The 19644-nt window shown below is 37.7% G+C and overlaps 1 protein-coding gene across 30 annotated transcripts in view; it reads left to right on the top strand.

Annotated features, from left to right (window-relative positions):
- MCF2L (MCF.2 cell line derived transforming sequence like) overlaps positions 1 to 19644 on the top strand; it is an 828274-nt gene that overhangs the window by 714876 nt on the left and 93754 nt on the right. For all 30 annotated transcript variants that reach the window (XM_069204968.1, XM_069204983.1, XM_069204981.1 and 27 more), the window contains 3 exons: positions 6 to 131; positions 1574 to 1795; positions 15242 to 15334. In XM_069204968.1, coding sequence (XP_069061069.1) covers positions 6 to 131; positions 1574 to 1795; positions 15242 to 15334 — 441 coding nt within the window. The remainder of the gene's footprint in view (positions 1 to 5; positions 132 to 1573; positions 1796 to 15241; positions 15335 to 19644) is intronic.

Genomic DNA, 19644 nt, shown 5'->3' with positions numbered 1-19644 from the left:
TAAAGGAAATGTTGAAGTACAGTAAGAACTGCGAAGGTGCTGAAGATCTGCAAGAGGCCTTATCATCCATCTTGGGGATCCTTAAGTCTGTAAATGATTCCATGCATTTGATTGCCATTACAGGATATGAGGTAATATACTTAATATACGTAATTTCAATAATTTCTTTAATAAACCAAATTTCATTACCATGAGAAGTGTCATTATCCAAATCAATATTTTGCCTTTGAAAAGAGAGAGAAGCTCCAGATCTTATTGGAGACATTATTTTCCATCTCTCTTAGGATGCGCTGGCATCATACAGCATTTTCCTATATTTGAATCATCATTGTCTGCCGTTTCTCACCAGATAAAAATCAATTGTATCTGCTTTTTAAAAAGCACTAGATGTGTAGTTTCATGAAACATTTCTTACCAATGTACATTTCTTGTTGCTATCTTTTCATGTGTCGCTTAATTTGGTAAATTATTAGACGTTTAGCCATTCATTTCCTCAAAGTGGTACCCAATTTGCTGCACATTCAGAGTTGAAGGATGATTTGGAAAGTTTGCCTTGCTTCTGTCTGTACACCGCAAAGGGTCTCTGACGTGGTTTCCATTCACCTCCATCAAACAGAAACACCTTAAGGCAATTTAAGTTTATTTAGCCTGTGAAGCACTGAAATGAAACTAAAAAGATAATACACATTGTACATTACAGTTTTGCAAAAATATTTGGTATAATGAGGATCGTAGGTGCCTAATTTCGGTCCACGAGTATTGGATTTATGCCAAATGTTTAGCTATTTACATAGAATAAATTGACATCACTAGTAAAGGAAATAATGTAGTTAATTAGTTGTTATCCAGAAACTCTGGTGTGGGTTTAGTTCCTCTGGACCAATGTTAAAATTCCCTCATCTAGAAGCCATTGGGTACAGTGTACCTTTGGAACACATAAAATGAATGAAGCTTGTCCTCATGCGAGTAAAAACACGATGTAAGGTTACAGTTAAAGTTTGGAACTTAGTCTGTGCACAGCAGGCCATATCTCCAAACATGGTTGCAATTTCCTTTCTTGAAACAATGGATGTTAGTCTATTTCTTGAACTAAGTCTATGAAGTTGCTGTGTCACTGTAATAAGTAGAATGCTAAGTTATTTTCAACCTTAGACATGGAGCACTACCTCACTTCACTCTAACGCTACTATTTTTTTTTCTTTGACTGCTTTGGTGGCAGTTTTAAACCAGGCGTGCAGTGGGTTCGCACCTTTCTGAGGATCTTAGCATTTCTGAAATATTCTGCACTGTTAAATTCAACTAGTGATAAAAATGAAGCCATAGCTGGTGGTGGATATGTTAGGTACACTCTACGGCGGTCAGGACACGTGAATAGTGTCTTGACTTTCCTTATGTTTAGTAACGATTTTAATGAGCCATGTGGAAGGAGAGTACTTGACTCAGCCTGCGGAGTAATCACAATCTTCACCTCTCGTCTCACAAAAGTCTCTTTTTCATGCTGCGTGCACTGCACTTGTACTGCACAAATCACGGTGTATTAGTTTGTGAACAGCTCGTGTTTTCTTTGTTTCAGGGAAACCTTAACGAACTGGGAAAATTGTTGATGCAGGGGTCTTTCAATGTGTGGACTGAACATAAAAAGGGGCATTCAAAAGTGAAGGATCTGGCTCGCTTTAAACCAATGCAGAGGCATCTGTTTCTCCACGAGAAGGCTGTTCTGTTCTGTAAGAAGAGAGAGGAGAATGGAGAAGGATATGAAAAGGCGCCTTCATACAGTTATAAGCATTCCTTAAAAGTGAGTGAATAATGCAAATAAGAATTCGAACAAAACTAATCAAAGTTGTATTTGTGCTAGGTTGCACTGAGTAAATTAGCTGTGTTGTTTTTTACACCTTCAAATCAAATTTACTATTGATAATTTCAGCATACTTTACCAGACATTTCAGTGCACAATTTTTTTTTTTTTTTTTGTATATGTTTATTGAGAAGTACATGTCAATATACAGACTGTGTTAAATAGAGAAACAATACATCAAATTATGGCCATATATGAAAAATATTATGAAATATTAACTTCTCAGATTTCTAAACACAAAAAAAAACAACAAAAAAAACATTACACATGTATCAATAAATGCAATATATGAGATTATTTATAAGGCATCCAACTCTGCATTAACTCTTAGAAGTAGACCTATAACAGAAAATATGGAAAGAAAGAATTATGCAATATGTATTAAACCATATATTATAGGGTGTTAGAAGACAGTCGAGATAGTGATATCATGCAAATCCACATATATAACATTTCAAATGCAGATATTCCTGCCAATTTAACAGTGTTGAATTGGTGAACAGTAAGTCCTACTTAAAATAACAGTGTTAATGGGTGAGATATCAATTGTCTTAATAACAGCATGACTCAAAACAATAATAAAAATGTCTTAATAAAGATAGGAGACAAAGAATGAGAAAACGTTTACGTGTGAATATTAATAGAATATGTATTAGCTAGAAAGGGTTTCCAAATTTTGATGAAAATCCCAACATTATCTTGCAATCTGTAAATCAGCTTTTCATATGATGCCATGTTATACATTTCAATAAGCCATTCATCATGTGTAGGACGTTGTGGTGTTCTCCAATGTCGTAATATACAAATTTTTGCTACAGTGAGTGCAATAGCAATCAATCTTCTTGTATGGTTTGTTAGATTTGGGAGATCAGTAACATCATGTAATATAACTAATTTTTCTGTTAAAGGAATGGGCACATGTATAGCTCTGTGTATAGAGGAAGTTATAGAAGACCAGTATTCCGTCAAAACTGGACATCGAAATAAAATGTGTAGGATATCACAGTCCTCATGAGGACACCTCCAACAGGTAGAATGGTGTAGTAAACCTGCTGCCTTGAGTTTTTGTGGTGACCAGTACCAATTATGAAGAATTTTGAAAAGAGTAAATTTCATTCTTGCCTCTGATTCCTTTATCCATGTTCATAACAACATCCGTCCAGTCCTCATTGGAATACGCTACATTAAGTAATCCTTGCCATTTGACGTGGAGTTGTGCTAGTAATGGTGATGAATGTAGTTTATGCACAATGAGATTATAAAATCCAGAGACCGCTCCTTTCAATTTCCCCCAAGTTTTTAAGTATTGTACGACTGGGGAATCCTCAGGTATCCACGGAAATGGTCCTAGTCTACTAAGTAGAGCTTGTTTCAATTGTAAGTATTTCCCCTTTTGAGAGCTAGGGAGTTGAAATTCTATCTGAAGCATCGTAAAGGTTTTAAGCTTGCCTTCTAAAGTGAATAAATGATCCAGCATTAGAATACCTGCTCTCTCCCATGTATCCCAGGAAACTGTCTGTTTCCCTATTCGAATATCAGCGTTATGCCATATGGGAGCCTTATTATGTAGCCTCGGATTACTCTTAAGGAGTTTGTGGGAGTGTATCCAAATCTTAAGCATAGACTGAATAATAGGGTTAGAACTTTGTAAAGCAGGCGATTTATGAGTATAAAACATTTGCAAACCTGAAGATACCTTTAAAGATTGCTTTTCAATAAGAACCCATAGTCGGGGGTCATCCTGTATTGGCCAAAGATAAACCAATTGAGATAAATGGAGGGCTGTATAGTAATGTTCAATGCATGGTAAACTAAGGCCACCAGATCGCCTGTGAGCAATAAGTTTGGAGATTTTGAGTCTAGGTCTCAGAGATCCCCAAATAAAGGTTTTAATACCTTTGTCAATGTCTTGCAGTATTGATATTTTAACTGTCAAAGGTAACATACCTAAAACATATGTGAAACGAGGCACTATAATCATTTTCACTGCCTGGACTCTACCCCAAAAGGACAGGTTAAGATGGGACCATTTTTCAAATTCTGACTTCGTTTTAGCAATGAGTGGATCTAAGTTATCTTGAATCATACGTTCTAAACCAGTGTTGATATAAATACCTAGATACTTCAGGCGATCCGCTTTCCATTGAAAATTGTAGCCTAAGATAGCTGCTTTTGTTGTGCCCCGGGACAATGGGAGAGCTTCACTCTTATTCCAATTGACTTTGTATCCAGAAATGTTTGAGAAGTGGGAAATAGTAGACATGAGTGCAGAGAGTGAAGTAGGTAGATCTGTAAGTGTGAGTAATATGTCATCCGCGTATAGAAGTAGTTTTGAGATGCCTGCTGGTGTAGGAATGCCTGCTATTTGTGAACACTGTCTTATTGCTGCAGCCAGTGGTTCAAGTGCAAGAAGAAATAAGAGGGGCGATAAAGGGCAACCCTGGCGGGTACCTCTTTGCACTAAAAAGGTTTTTGAAAGGAAACCCCCACAATTCACTTGTGCAGATGGTGTCTTGTATAACCATTTAACCTTAGAGATAAAATCATCACCTAATCCCAACCTATGCAATGTACGGAACATATAACTCCATTCAATGCGGTCAAAGGCCTTTTCAGCATCTAAGGATAATGCTACTCTGTCTTCTCCAGCATCCTTAGAAAACCAAAGTATGTGAGCCAAAGTGCGGAGATGGCTACGAGAGTTTCTGCCTGGCATGAATCCAACTTGAGAATTATGTATGAGTTTAGAAATAACTTGTTTGAGTCTTTTGGCAAGAATGGTGGCTAATAGCTTTGAATCTGTATTCAGAAGAGATATCGGACGATAGTTACTGCAGTATAATGGATCTTTCTCAGGTTTGGGAATGGCAGTTATGATAGCTTTATTTGAGAGTGAGAAGAGACTACCAGTTTCCTCTGCTTCTTTATAAACCTCATAAAGGGCATCTATTGCTTCTGGTTTTACCCAACAGTAAAATTCCCCAGGAAAACCATGTTCTCCCGGTGCTTTATTGTATGGGAGACTGGAGATTGCTTGCGCAATTTCATCCTTTGTTATTTCGCCAGTCAGTATGAGCCGGTCCTGTTCATTGAGACAGGGTAGTGTTATTTTATCAAAGAATTCCTGTTCTTTGAGGAGTTCATCATCAACTTCTGAACTATATAACTTGGTATAATAATCTGCAAACGTATTAGCTATTGCTTGAGTCTCAGTTATTAGTTTACCCTCAGGGTTATATATAGCTGGAATAGCTGTCATAGCTTCTCGCTGTTTTAATCGTGCCGCTAGTAAACGGCCTGCTTTTTCTCCTTGTTCATAATTGCGAGCCTTAAGTCTATATAGCATATATTCTGCTTTGGAAGTATATAGTGTATTAAGTTCCATCTTCGCTTTTTCCAATCTGCATCTGGAAGCTTCAGTTGGATTACTAAAATGAGTATGTGTCAGTGTTTTGATATCATTTTCCAAAATGGCCTGTTGTTCTATTCTGCGTTTATTTGTTATGGCAGAATCCCTCATAATTTGCCCCCTAATAGTGGCTTTTGCGGCTGCCCATAATATTTGTGGAGAAGAAACTGATCCTTTGTTATCTTTCATATAAGTAGTCAAATGTGATTGTAATTGTGACTTTTCTGCTGGTAGTTTGTAGCGCGATATGTTTAATCGCCATGGTTTCCTACAAGGGCGTTTCAGACCCCAATCAAGCTGGAGACTGATAGGAGCGTGATCCGACAGTGCAATTTCTAAAATATCACAATCTAGTACTTGTGGTGTAATAGAATGTGAAATAAGGAAGTAATCTATTCTAGAATGGGAATCATGTACTGTTGAGTGATATGTAAACCCTTTATCTGATGGATGTAGTAAACGCCAGATATCGATCAAACCATGATCTTCTCTGATGTCTCCCAGTATGGCTCTATCTCTACCATGAGTTGTGTCCAGGGGACCTGTCCTGTCTAAGATCACATCTGGCGCAAGATTCCAATCGCCTCCCAAAACTATTCTGGAAATTCCCATTTCTGTTAGAATTCTATTTAGATGAAGGAAAAAGGGGGCTTTAGTCCCAACAGGGGCATATATGGAACCCACTCCTAATATATTGTTACCAACTTTAAGCTTCGCTAAAACAAATCTACCATCCTCATCTGACCATGACTGAAGTATTTGGCATTGCAGTGTTTTCCGTATTAGAATGGCTACACCACTTTTCCTAGTAGTAGTGTGGGATGTAGCATCTCCTGATATGTGAGAAGGAGATTTGCAGCTGTAAAGTATCTGGCCTACCCAATCTCGTTTTAATTTTTCTGATTCTATATCAGATAGATGAGTCTCCTGGATGAGAGCAATATCAGTATGTTTGAAGGCTAAATAGGAAAGAATTTTCTTCCTTTTAATGTAATTAGTAAAGCCATTGACATTGAGAGAGACAATTTGCATAGGACTTGTTGTCATGATGATGACTAAAAATGTTAGAGTATATTTGTACTGTGTGAAACAGAGTCAAAATGCTAAAAAAGGGAAAAGGAAGTAGATAAACTATATGGTAATGTGATAATGAGAACTTACTGGAGGGAAAAAATAAAATAAATAAATAAATATCTGGAGTATAGTAAACCTGAAACCAATATGTGGAACTATAATCATAAAATATTGTTAACACTAAACTCTAAATAGTGTAAGTACACCGTTCTAAGTGCTAGAATGTAAAAAAACACTGCAGATCAAATAATATGTATCTTTCGTCGGTGGGTCTAAACCTCAATTCGAAACCCAGACTCTGGAGGGGAGGAAAGGAAAACCACTCATGGTAAATAAATTATACGAAAAAACACTCCATGGAGTTATAAAATCTATCCAAGAGAAAATCTGCAAATACAAACACAGTAGGAAATGTACATGGTTATTGAACAGCAATATATGAGGATAGGAAATAAATCATATCCATCAGAATTAATAATTGTAGTAAAACACTAATAACATTATATTAATACATAGCATGTATAAATATACTCATCTAGCTGGAAGAATTGATAGTGGAAGGTTGAGCATCAGTTACTTTATTAAAAGACGTGGGTGACTTTAGAGGTGATCTCGATTTGTCTCTGGGATTTTCCTGTGTGAGTGACTTTACGCAGTGGACTGCTTTATCTCTGTCAAACTGTTTCTTAAAGGTACGGACGTGTAATCTACCGGTGCGATGGCTTTGTGGATCTTTCTGTAATTGAAGCGGACTATTCATAGATGTTTTGTCCAGTGGCGTTGAGTCCATATGTTGGTCATCCAAACTGTCCAGGAAGCATACCAGATCCTCAGGCTCCGTGTAGTACCTTGAGTTCCCATCCATTGTGATCCACATTGTGGCAGGTTCTAAAAGGCCAAGACTTCGCAAATGGGATATCAAATATGGTCTAAGTTGCAGGAACGCTTTTCGTTTGGCATTGGTTTCAGTGGAGAAGTCTGCAGCAATAAATACTTTATGGCCTTCCAAGTCATACGGACCATGTTTACGAGCAGCTGTTAATATTTGGCGGACCTGTTCATGGCGTAAGAGGCATGCTATAATCGATCGAGGTCTAGATTCAAGAGTTGAAGTTCTTGATCGAATTCTGTGAGCTCTCTGCAACTCAAGGGGATGCTCAAAAGATATGTTCAGTAGCCGCGGTATTAACGTTAGTAGCAAGTTCTTCACATCATTATTGACTTCCATTTTTTCTGGAATTCCATAAAAACGAATGTTATTTCTTCGGGCCCTGTCTTCCAAATCTATAACTTTTTGTTTTAGGTGCCAGATATCCGGACCCCAATACTCTGCATTATCTAATTTCTCTTCCAAAAAAGTGGTTCTTTGATCTAAAATTTCCACTTTTGTATGAAAACAGTTTAGATCCATCCTTATTGTCTTCATTTCTGTTGCGAGATCTGAAATTTTTACATCCATAGATCCCAATCTTTGCCCCACGGCAGAGATCTCTTTTAAAATAAGGTCCATAGAAGCAATGTCTTGTGGGACAACAGTAGACGTGCCTGGAGGTACAGTGTTCCCTACTATTTGTGTAAACAAAGGCTTTCTATTAGATTTGCCACTGGCCATACTGTTATATTTTAATGTTAGAGAAGACAATAAATAAGTACAGCTTAGTAATCAAATATGATATCTAATTGACTCACAAAGTAGGTAGATATTAACACTGTAAATGGTGACAGACATCTGGGATTTTAAAATCATGGCTATATGTTTTCAAGCAGGTGTCGCTGAGAAACAGTGCATCAGAAATGTTGTACAGTTTTCGTCTGCCTACCCAAATTCACTTTACCCCCTCTGCTGATAGGAATTCTGGCGTTTATGTAATTTCGTAGTAGAGTCTGAATTGTCAGATTTAGAAAAATATCTCTGAAGTGAACGTTTACATGCTTCTCATACAGCTGCCTTTCGACATTCAAGGAAAGGAATTTCACATATCTCTTCAGAAGCAGAATTCCTGATAGAATGACTAATTTTCACAAACTCTGTCAGCTGTAGGAATGGTGTACAACACTCACTTGCCAAACTGTATTTACGCCACACACCTGTAGACAAGAAATTCCTGCGCTTACATAATCACGTAGTGGATCCTGAACAGTTAAGTGAAGAGAAATACCTCAGAATTGAGAGTTGTCAGAGGCTTCTCTTACAGCAGCCTTTTCACTTATCTCACCAGCAGCTGACTGTGTTTCCTGACAGAATTAGTCTTTGCCACAGACTTCTATAATTTTAAAAAATAATGACTGAATGCTTTCAGACAGGTGTCCCTGAGAATCAGTGCATCAGAAATAGCTCACATGTTTTGCCTGCCTATCCAGATTGCTTTACGCCCTCTGCTGATAGGAATTCCAGCATTTACTTAATTGCGTAGCAGACTCTAAACTGTCAAATGAAGAGAAATACCTCAGAAGTGAAAGTCCATATGTTTCCCCAAAGCAGCCTTTCAACTTTCAAGAAAGGGAATTCCACTTATCTGTTAAGAAACTGGCTGTATTTCATGACAGAATGAGTAACTTTCACAGAGTCTCTCAGCTGCAGAAATGGTGTGCAACACTCACTTTCCGAACTGCATTTGCTCCACACACTGGCTGACAAGAAAATCCTGTGCTCACACATTCAGGTAATGGAGTCTGAACAGTTAAGCGAAGAGAAAATACCTCAGAGTTGAGACTTGTCAGAGGCTTCCCTGTGCTGTGTGGAGAGTTCAACCAAAGGTCAACAGTTATTTAATTCCCTAAACACGAAGAAAGCCCCTTATCTCTTCAGCAGCTGACTCTGTGTCCTGACAGAAAGTGTTGTTCTTTGCTCAGCTGAGGGGCCGTGTAGCCCGGCTTCAGGGCTGTTTTAACTGGCATTTCTTACTTGGAAAATAACTTCAGAGTTATGTTGCTGTTATCGCAAGTATATTTCCTTTCATTCTGACTCCAAGGAGGCTTTTTGACAGCTGTTTGGGTAATCCTTCTCCCCTCGAGCCTCGGAGCTCAACCTTGAGGCGGCCATTTCAGACGGCAGCCAGACTCCGCCCCAGTGCACAATTTTTGAGTGTGAAAGCACTTAGGCTGTGCTAGAATAAGATAATCCACCACTGTTAACACATCTAACTCAAAAGAACATGGGCTGAACAGTGCCAAAGGTAACAAGCTTTTATCAAGTCCTGAGTAGGTGCATATGAATAGAATAGTCCCACTATAAATGCTAACATGCCACCAATAGAAAACAATAATGTGGGTCCTAGTGGCCCAGTGGTTAGCAGGGTACTATATCTTTGTAACACATCCATCACCACTCATGACACAACACATTTTTTTCAACAAGGTGAGTTACAATGCTTTATATTTACGGCGTATTCTATAAAGGTTTAAGATAAGAAGTTTTAGTGTTTAGGGATGTGTAGTGTTAAGTGTTGTGAGGGATTTTAGGGTTCAAGGATGGGTAGCGTTAAGGGATAGTAAGGAATTGTATTGGCTTTACGATGTTTAGTTTAAGGGGTAAAAGGGTTATTTAGGGTTGAAAGAAGGGTAGCATTAGTAGTTAATAAGAATTTGTTTAGGGTTCAGGGAATGGTAGTGTCAAGGAGTACTAATGGTTCTTTAGCATTCAAAGAAGGATATCTTTGAGGGATAGAAATGAGTTTTTAAAGTTCAGGAAAGGATAGGATTAGAAGGCATTAATGGGGGTTCTAAGGTTATGGAAAGCATACCATTAAGGAGTTGAAAGTGATTTTTAGGATCCCGGGAGGGTAGTTTTAGGGATAGCAAGTTTTTAAAAATGTATTTAAATGTGTATATATATAAAATAACGAACACGCTCTCCAAATCCGAAGAGTACCAGGACAGCTCCATATGAAGATCCAGTATTTTATTCACAGCAAACAAAAACAACTCCAACGCGTTTCGGCAATAAGCCTTGTTCACGGATAGAGCGTCATTTCACCATCTCACTTAAATATCTTAAAACAATAACATAGAAAGAGGACTGATTTCATTTGGGTTATATCGGTGGCAGCCATCTTAGTATGTCCATATATTGTATATATACACAGAGCACATTCACCAATACGTTGCACTCTTCCAAATTCGACCTACAATTTTGCAAAAATATTCATTTAATAAAATTATACTTCATAATATATACTCGTCTCTTTTATCATGCAAATCACCATCCATTCTAATTTTATATTCCGTTAGAAATAATCGATTCAGAAACAGCACAAATCAATTCTTATACTGCCCAAGTGGGCAAAATTACTTTACCATACTGATCTCCCTCTGTGAATTTTCCGACATAACTCTAGCCTTCCTCTCGTTGTTAAACCTAATGCAGTCCTCATCTTATACAAATGAAAACTAAAGAAAAAAAATGAAAAAGAATAAAAAATGTGACTCAACCTAAAATGATACCATAATTTGTGAATGAACTAAAACATAAATTACTATCCCAAATGTATACTTAACTCCTCACTAGAATTCATCCCCACAGGGTCCAATGTCTCAAAATCTATAATATAGCGTGACTCCATAGTTCTCAATACTCGTTCTCTATTGCCACCCCGTTTACTGTATTTAACATGGTCAAGAACTACAAACTTTAATAGATTTTCATTCCTATCATGTTGGCTGGAGAAATGTTTTGCCACTGGATAACTCTTATCGTTGTTTTTAATCGCTCGCATATGTTCTAATACTCATTTCTTAGCACTATGAATTGTGCTTCCTACATACAGTTTGTCACATGGGCATATTACACAATATACACAATATGTTGTCCACAGTCATAACTTCCTTTGATAACAAAATCCTCATCTCTCCCTGGTATCCTCAACTTTCATACAACTATTACTCGTTTTGCACGCTTTACATTTCATGCAATCCATTACCTATATTGCCCCTAATATTGCCCTCACATGATATATCACTTCGACATAAGTCATCCCTCAACGACCTACTCCTCCTGAATGTTATTTGAGGTCTCTCATGGATACACTCATTGACCAGTGGATCAGTTTGTAAAATATGCCAACTTTTGTTTAATATATTTCGTATCTTATGTGCTTGCTTGCTAAATGTTGTTACAAATCTAACTTTATCCTCATTCTTACTCTGTTTATTATCAATGTGGTAGAGTAAGTCATCCCTACTCAATTTCTCCACTTTCCGACTTGCTTGCTCGATAATATTAGCTCCATAACCTCTCTCTTTAAATCTTTCACACATTCTTTCACATACTTGGTGAAAATCTGACAAATTACTACAATTCCTCCGAGCTCTTAATAGCTCACCATAAGGAATACTCTGAATCAGACTAGGATGTGCACTCCGAGCGTCCAGCAAGCTATTACCAGCTGTCTCTTTTCTAACTTTGAAACCAAACCATCTGTGGTTGCTGTAACTTCCACATCTAGAAATTCCACATGTCTAGGATGTAAATGTTTCGTAAATCTCAAATTGTACTCATTATCGTTCAATTTTTGCACAAACTGCACTGCTGACACCTCATCCCCTTTCCAAATTACGAAGATGTTGTCAATAAAACAACACCACAGAATCACATTCCTATCAAATTCAATCATAGTTTTTGATACCTGTTCCTCCCACCAGCCCATGAATAAATGTGCGTAACTGGGGGCGAAACAAGTACCCATGGCTCTGCCCTGTAATTGTTTGTACAGTTTGTTGTCAAAAATAAACAAATTATTCCTAAAACAGAACTTCATCATATCTCACAGCATTCCCGAATGAAAGAACAATGATAGTGATCCTGCCCTTAAAAAATGTTTAGTAGCACTCACCCCTAGATCATGATCTATACATGTATACAAACTGGTAACATCTAATGTTAAAAGGAGATAATCATCCTCCCACTGGATGCCCTCAGTGATCTTCAAAAAATGTGTTGTGTCCTTTAAATATGATAGTAATGCCTCGACAAAGGGACGCAAGAAGTAGTCAATATACTTTGATGTATTCTCCAAGAGAGAGCCCATAGCCGAAACTATAGGCCTACCTGGCGGATTTGTCCTATCCTTGTGGACCGGGGGTAAAAGGTATAATATTGGGATTTTAGGATAATCACATTTAAGGAACAAGAATTCTTCCCATTCTATTAAACCTTTCTCCCTCCAATCAACCAACATACCATGGTATTCGTCATTCATCAATTTAAAATCCTCATAACAAACTTGTTTATAACAGTCGCTTTGAATCAGCTGTCTTAATCCTTCAGCCACATATTTGCTGACATCCTGCACCACTACATTGCCACCCTTGTCAGACTGCCGGATAACAATAGTGCAATCTCTTTTCAAATCCTGAAGGGCTTTCCATTGTACTCCTGATAAATTAATTTTACCATCTCTCCCATTATATCTCATTTTTTTCAGATGTTTGATAACCTCAGGTTCAAATACATCAATAGCATCACATTGAATCGCTGGTAAGAATGTAGACTTTGGTTTAAAGTTACTAGGATATGTGTCATCCAAAGAGATACCCAATCCTTCCAAGTTCAAAATGGAATCCTCATGTGCGCTTGTTCCATCATACAAATCTGTAAGTGTATGTAGGATCTCAATATCAGAGATACATAAATTGCTATATTCATGTCTTTCTGTTATTACCTCCTTATTTTTTACTTTGGTCTGATACCGTTTCTTCAATTTTAATTTTTTAATAAATTTAAAAGTATCTATTCTAGTTTGTGCATAATTAAAGCAACCTGTCGGGCAGAAGGAAAGACCCAGGGCTAAGAGGTTCTTTTCCACGCTAGACAATGTTCTACTTGATAAATTAATAACATTCATAATATTTACTTTCGAACACGAGTAACCACTCCCAAAGATCTTGTATTTCCTTCTCCATCTCCTGTTCTTTGCCTGTCTGTTCCTCTTCTTTTTCCTCTGGGCCCACTCCCTCTGCCCCTCTGAAATTGAGAATCCTTGTACTGATCTATCCATCCCTGATAAAAAAGTCGAAATTGTTTTAAAAAGTTAGATCTCTCAATTCCCTTGTCAGGTACCAAACCTTTGGATAATACCGTGTCCAATACATCCGACAAATTGCCATCTGAAACATCACTCTCCACTTCTTCCTCTGTGGATGTAGTTGTTATATCCATTTTTTTTTAACTTAATTCAGACACTTCATCTTTGTACATGTGGTCGTATTTGCGATGGAAAGTTAAAATGTGACCTGCCTGATAGTCCTTAAAGTCTCTTATAAACTTTCTTTGTTTTTTGTTTGTGATGTCTTCCTCCAACTTCAATAATTTATTTTCCAAAATTTTCATAAATTCATCCAATGTCTCTTGTGTAATGATAGTTGATAACTCTGACCGAATTTTATCAATATCCTCTAATATTTTACTCCTGTCCTTAACTGCATATTTAATTAATATCCGCATCATGTTCAATGAACTTTGCTTAGAGTTATCTGACCATTCTTCCAGCATTTCCGGATCTGGATCTTCATTTGTTGGTATACTGTAGTATAGATTCTTAAACCTCTAAGGACCCGCTCAACATCGATGTATTTTTGATAATGACTCTACTTCCCACCATTTAGAGAGCTCTTTTTTATGTAATCTTTCCAATTTGTCATATAGAGTTTGTAGTTTTACTTCCACTCCAATATTACCCTGACCAGATTGAGTGGGCTGTGCTCCCTCCATTTGGGAAAAAAACATTTTCTTAGATTTCTCCTTACGTCGGGCTTCCCAAGCAGGAGCCATGTTTGCTGTATTAACTCCAATTACCTACTAATGTACTTCACAATATACGAATCATCCAATACGGATGTGGATAAAGACAAATATTGCACTGCTCATGTACCATCCACTCTGTTCCTGCAACAATCGTTATTATGGGAGGTGAGATTGCTAGTCTATCAGAGGCAATGATTAAATAAACATATATATGTCTTTAGCATAACAAATGTTTCTTCTGCCCTCTATGTGGTTTCCTGTGGATGTCGGTCCCTTTAATTGAATCAAAACCGTGGTGTTGCAGCGTAGCGGTACAGCGTGTCAATGTTCACAAACCTCACATTCTACATTGAAAACGTTCTAAATTATTTTTAACTTGCACTCTTGTTACTCAAAGAGCACCCTAGCCGTTATTCTTCACACGGCATTCCAAAATCCACATCTGAGAGAAGCTACCATTGCGCTGTACTCCTTTCCACACCGTGCGCATTTGAAGTTTCTTCCGTATTTGAAACGATCCTCCGTTTCAAAGTTCAGACCGCACGAAGACATCCCCACATTCCACACCATTTAAAGGGCCACATCACCACAAGATTGAGCCCTCACCTTGCCGTCAGTATGACGATGCAAAATTTTGTGGAGCGATTTTTATTTATATATATGTGTATATATATATATATATATATATATAGATATATATATATATATATAGCTATATATCTGTGTGTGCGAAGGAATATGTAATGTGTGATTGTGAGTGTGGCTTGCATGGCAATGAGTAAATGTAATGTCTTGATGTGGGTGCCTTGTAAGCATTCTCATTGTGCAAGCATGGTAAAGTCATGCACGGTGTGGGTGTGCATGGTACTGACTAGTACTCCTAGTACGTCAAGTAAGAAAGGAAGCAAAAGTAGAACAGAACCAGGGAATATTTTAAAACACTGAAATGCCATTGTAAGCTATCTTATATTGGAATTAGCTTATGATCATGAAAAAGGAATTCATTTGTAGTGGTTTGCTTTGACTGTTGGGTGCTGGTAGACATTTGATTTAAGAACAGCTGTTGAATAATGCACTTTGTACACCTATTGTCAAGAAATGGCTGTGAGACAAGTTTTTACATTTAATGGATATTTGGTTCAATGTTCATTTATTCTTGCAGATGACAGCAGTTGGAATAACTGAGAATGTTAAGGGGGATAATAAGAAGTTTGAAATATGGTACAATGCAAGAGAGGAAGTTTACATTGTACAGGTAATATGTGTGTCTTAAATTCCTACTGCAAGATTAGACATCTATGAATGCTGGTCATTTTGCCGATACCTCTCTGGGAAATGAGCAAATTGAAGTCTAGCCATGATGTTCTGCCATTTAATACTGAGACATCTAATTGCCCTAAATGCCTTAATCTGCCCCTTTGGCATTACCTGCTACAATTGTTTGATTTGAATTACACTTTTAAAGTGCTCTGACACACTGAATGGTACTCTGGCCCTACTATGTCCTCATTTGAAACAATCTAACTGAATCCCTACACTCCCACCCTGATCAAGTTGCATTGGACACTTACACGGTAAATAGCAAAGTGGATAAAATGTAGGCATCACCAGAATCGCTGACTTCCAGCTGGAGTTGCACAGCAACAAAATCTTTCATCTTTCATCTGCATACCTACGTCACATAATGCCCTACCTTGTTTCATCTGCATACCTATGTCGCATACAGCCCTACCTTGTTTTCCTCCAGAGCTCACCTTCGGATCAACCTAATCCTTTCACAACCCCTTTGCCACCATATATGACATTTGGACTTGCTCCATATCCCTTTTTTTTTTTTTTTTGCATGGGTGGATACCTCGTACAAATTGCAATGCTTGGAAAATAAAAATTAGTGTACACATTGAGTTCAACATTTCTCTAAAACGTTCATTGTCACAAGATATAAATAAAGCCACAAAATGGGAATGTTTTAAAATCTTGTAGAAATAAGCAATTCTTTGCCCATTTGTCTTATTGATTGTGTAAGCAATTGTAGTTTGTGTGGTTATTTTAGACGTGTTGAACAACAGGGTGCACCTGATGAAGTAAACACACTTCTTAGTTAAAGTGTCTTTTTCTTAGTGCATTTTGTGTGTATGTGTGATTGAAGAGAATGGAAACGTTTCCTTCTGATCACTAAAGTGTCCCTGGATCCGTGTTTAGGGACTGTTAGTAGCCCAAAAGCATTGAATCCACTTCGACCATGTACTGGGTGGAGTTCTGCCGGGCTACAAAAATGTTCCTCTCACATTCAAGCGTTGGTGCATTGAACTAAGTTCTCTCGTATCACACATGGGTATGAGAACAAAACTTGTAGAGCTGAGATAAAGACTTATTTTACGCGACACAATCAGTCCTCAACACCATTCGGCTCTCCTTTGACAGTGGCACCAGTGAAGGTTTCTACGTTCAGACTTCGAAACTTTTCTGGAAGTCAGATTTTCTCAGCAGGGTAAGGTTGTAGCTACAAGAGCATTCAACATCTGCATATGCTGGTCGACGGCAATCCCACTGAAACTGATTTGCTGCTGTGTAGAACGTAGCAGGAGTTGTAACAAATTCAGTCCCATTGGTGTTGTACCGTCGGCAGATCAGCTTGGCAAGTTGGTCCCATGTCATTTTGCAGGGCAAAATGGAGGCAAAACATTTTTAAGTCTCAGGTTTTAGGGTTGGGCAGGGAAGAGAACACTCAGACACCAGCCAAGGTTCCAGGACCATGGGGACAATACTTGGGGGTCAGGACTCACTCCATTTGAGGCAGCAGATTAGTCCATGGCAGCTCCAGTTGGAAATAGTCTGCAGCTTCTTTACAGGAAGAGATGCCTCTGGAATGTTGTTGTAGCCCTCTATCTCAAACAGGAAGGCAGCCAACTGACACATGGAGTCGCTGATTGGGTTTTGAGCTCACAGCAAGCAGGTACTTCCTTAGATTTTGAGCCATAACTGTACTTCTTCACGCCTAAAAGAAAGAAGTATTTGGATTGAAAATTTTCAGTGACTGGGCCATTCTATACCAACTTGTGGTATTTGCTTTTTCTATCCAGGCAATACTTAGATCCTTCTCTTGGTCAAAGATCTCTGGAAGTCTTTGTAGGTTGTGTCTTAAATACTGTCTTGTGTTATTGTCCGATACCTAGATGTAAGCCAATTTGCTGAAGCTGAATGAAGAGATAACAGAGGTGACAGTTCTAGATGAAGCAATGAGATGAGGCCAGAGTTCCTAAACCAATTTCAACCTGTTGCAAGTGTAAAGAAAAAAAGGGGTTCTGATTCACAGCATACTTAATCTGAATTCTCATAACACCATAGTGCAGTGTTGGAATTACCAACTAATAATTCCAAGAGAACTGTATCACTGGTACCTCAAAAGTAAAAAAAAAAAAAAAAAAAAAACAATGGTGACTAATTAATTGATCACCTCTCTGTTAAATTATTTGTATTTAATTTAAAATACTGTACTGCAAGTGTGCTGAAGTTCTAACTGACTAGCCTATATAGGATTAAAGACATGGTGGAACATTTGATGACAACAAGTAATTGGCGAGAGAACAAGTAATTGGAGAGAGAGCACACCATTCCTGTGTTGAAGATGCAGTACTAATTACAAGCTAACTATATATAATGATTTAAATCCTTGACTACACCTTCTGCGAGAAATGTACACCGCTGTTTACAAGTATGTGTCAACAATACTGACCTCATTGAAAATAGTTTCAGCCATTGATGATCTTTTCACCCTTCAAAAACTAAGGAAGAACAGACTAGGGATAAATCAATCTTTTGTCTAGGAGACAAAGTATGGGGTAATGTTCTTCTCAGAAGTCTTTGGAATGTGGAAAATCACCTTTCAGTCAGGATGCAAATAAAAACCCTATTATTTCTATCTTAATACCTTCAATTGACTACATATTTCAATTTATATTCCCATTTCTGCCAGCAAAAATAACCCATTTTTGGATTTTGAGAGCTACATAAATTGACCTATTTGCAAGGCTGTTTGTAGAGAGGATTTCCTTTCTTTCACCCCAAATGCTTCTTTTACTGGAGAGGATCTGCAGATACTGGCTCAGTGGAGGTGGAACAAAAGGCCTTGAATACTTGTGTGGCCCTCAGAGGTTGATATCAAAAGTGTAATGTGCACGTCCTTTTAACGTTCTCGGCAGTTTGATTGGAGGTAGTTCAAGAATTACCAGTTTGAATATATCACAAACCATAGAATATTAATCTCCTGAAGGGTAATCAGAGATGATTTATGACGATGATGAAAATTCAGTGATTAAAATTATTTAATTTGAAACATTATAAAATCGAATGTTTCTTGTCCTAGGAAATAATTAACCGTTACCCAAGGGACATATTCACCTTATTCTCCTTGTCCACAGAAAGGGAAGCCCTGATCGATCTTGGTGAAAAACCAAGGACCCGCGGACTCCGAATTACAGACTGACAATTTTCAATCTCTTTTGCTTCAATTAAAAACATTAGCGATTGTATGTCGGATTAATGTATCGGCCTGTTGAATATGTATCTTTTACGTTCGCAATCAGCATCCAGTCATGGTCAGTAAGGTTTTTTTTTCCCCAGGATGAAAGAACTGCGTTGATCAAAATGGATGTGCTCCTCTCTGTTGTTGAGAACAAGTAATGTGTTTCTCACTCAAGAATAGTTTCGCTTGTTGGAAACTTTGTTAAAAAATGCATTAACGTAGTGATTTAATAAACTTGAGTTTTCCTGTGTAAAAAAAAAAATATATATATATATTTTTGCGCAGTTTTCTTGACATGGGCCTTTCAAGAAATCTGTCTAGTAGTTACTTTTCCTTATATTTAGGACACAATGGCATGTCTGCCAAACTGGGAAACACAATCCACCAAGCCACCCATAAACAGAACAAAGGAAGTGTACTGTACACCTTACGTTTTTATTAGACATGCTGTAGTCTTGCAGTTTATTTAGCAGATTGTAATACCCATTGTTTCCCACTCCACTGACCAAGGATGACAAAGATCATCTGTCCCAAAAAAATATTAGTCCTTAAGTCCACAAACACACTCTTAGTGAGCTGATCATACAGCATTGACAAGAGATTCCGCTCTATAATAATAATACGTGTCTTAGTAATCAAAGGCTTTGAGATTGGCATAGGGTGGAAAGTTCTCAGGTTGATTTATTTCCTAAAAACCTTCCACCTTCAGTCCCCCCTTTTCATCTGAAATGATTGTACATCTTCGGTCTTCAAATTACTACAGATAAATAAAAAATGTTATACTATTATTCAGACGGATTTTAATCATGGCCTTGTGAATCACATTTTATACCAATAAATAAATCAGCGCTTTGCTAAGTAATGACATTCTATTTGGATGTATTCCAGTGTCTATATTTGCAGTTTCCAAGATTGTCTCATTCATTTGGTATTGCAGTGCATGTTTGGTGTGCTAGAATAGGGGAGGGAACATCCAGAGCCAGAAAGCAGCAGACCTATCTTGTTCAAGTCTACAAAGAAGATGAGGAAGCGTTCTTCAC

This window comes from Pleurodeles waltl, chromosome 8 (genome assembly GCF_031143425.1).
Source record: "Pleurodeles waltl isolate 20211129_DDA chromosome 8, aPleWal1.hap1.20221129, whole genome shotgun sequence".
Taxonomy (NCBI): domain Eukaryota; kingdom Metazoa; phylum Chordata; class Amphibia; order Caudata; family Salamandridae; genus Pleurodeles; species Pleurodeles waltl.
The sequence above is the reverse complement of the archived record's forward strand: the minus strand, read 5'-3'. Positions and strand labels throughout refer to the sequence as shown.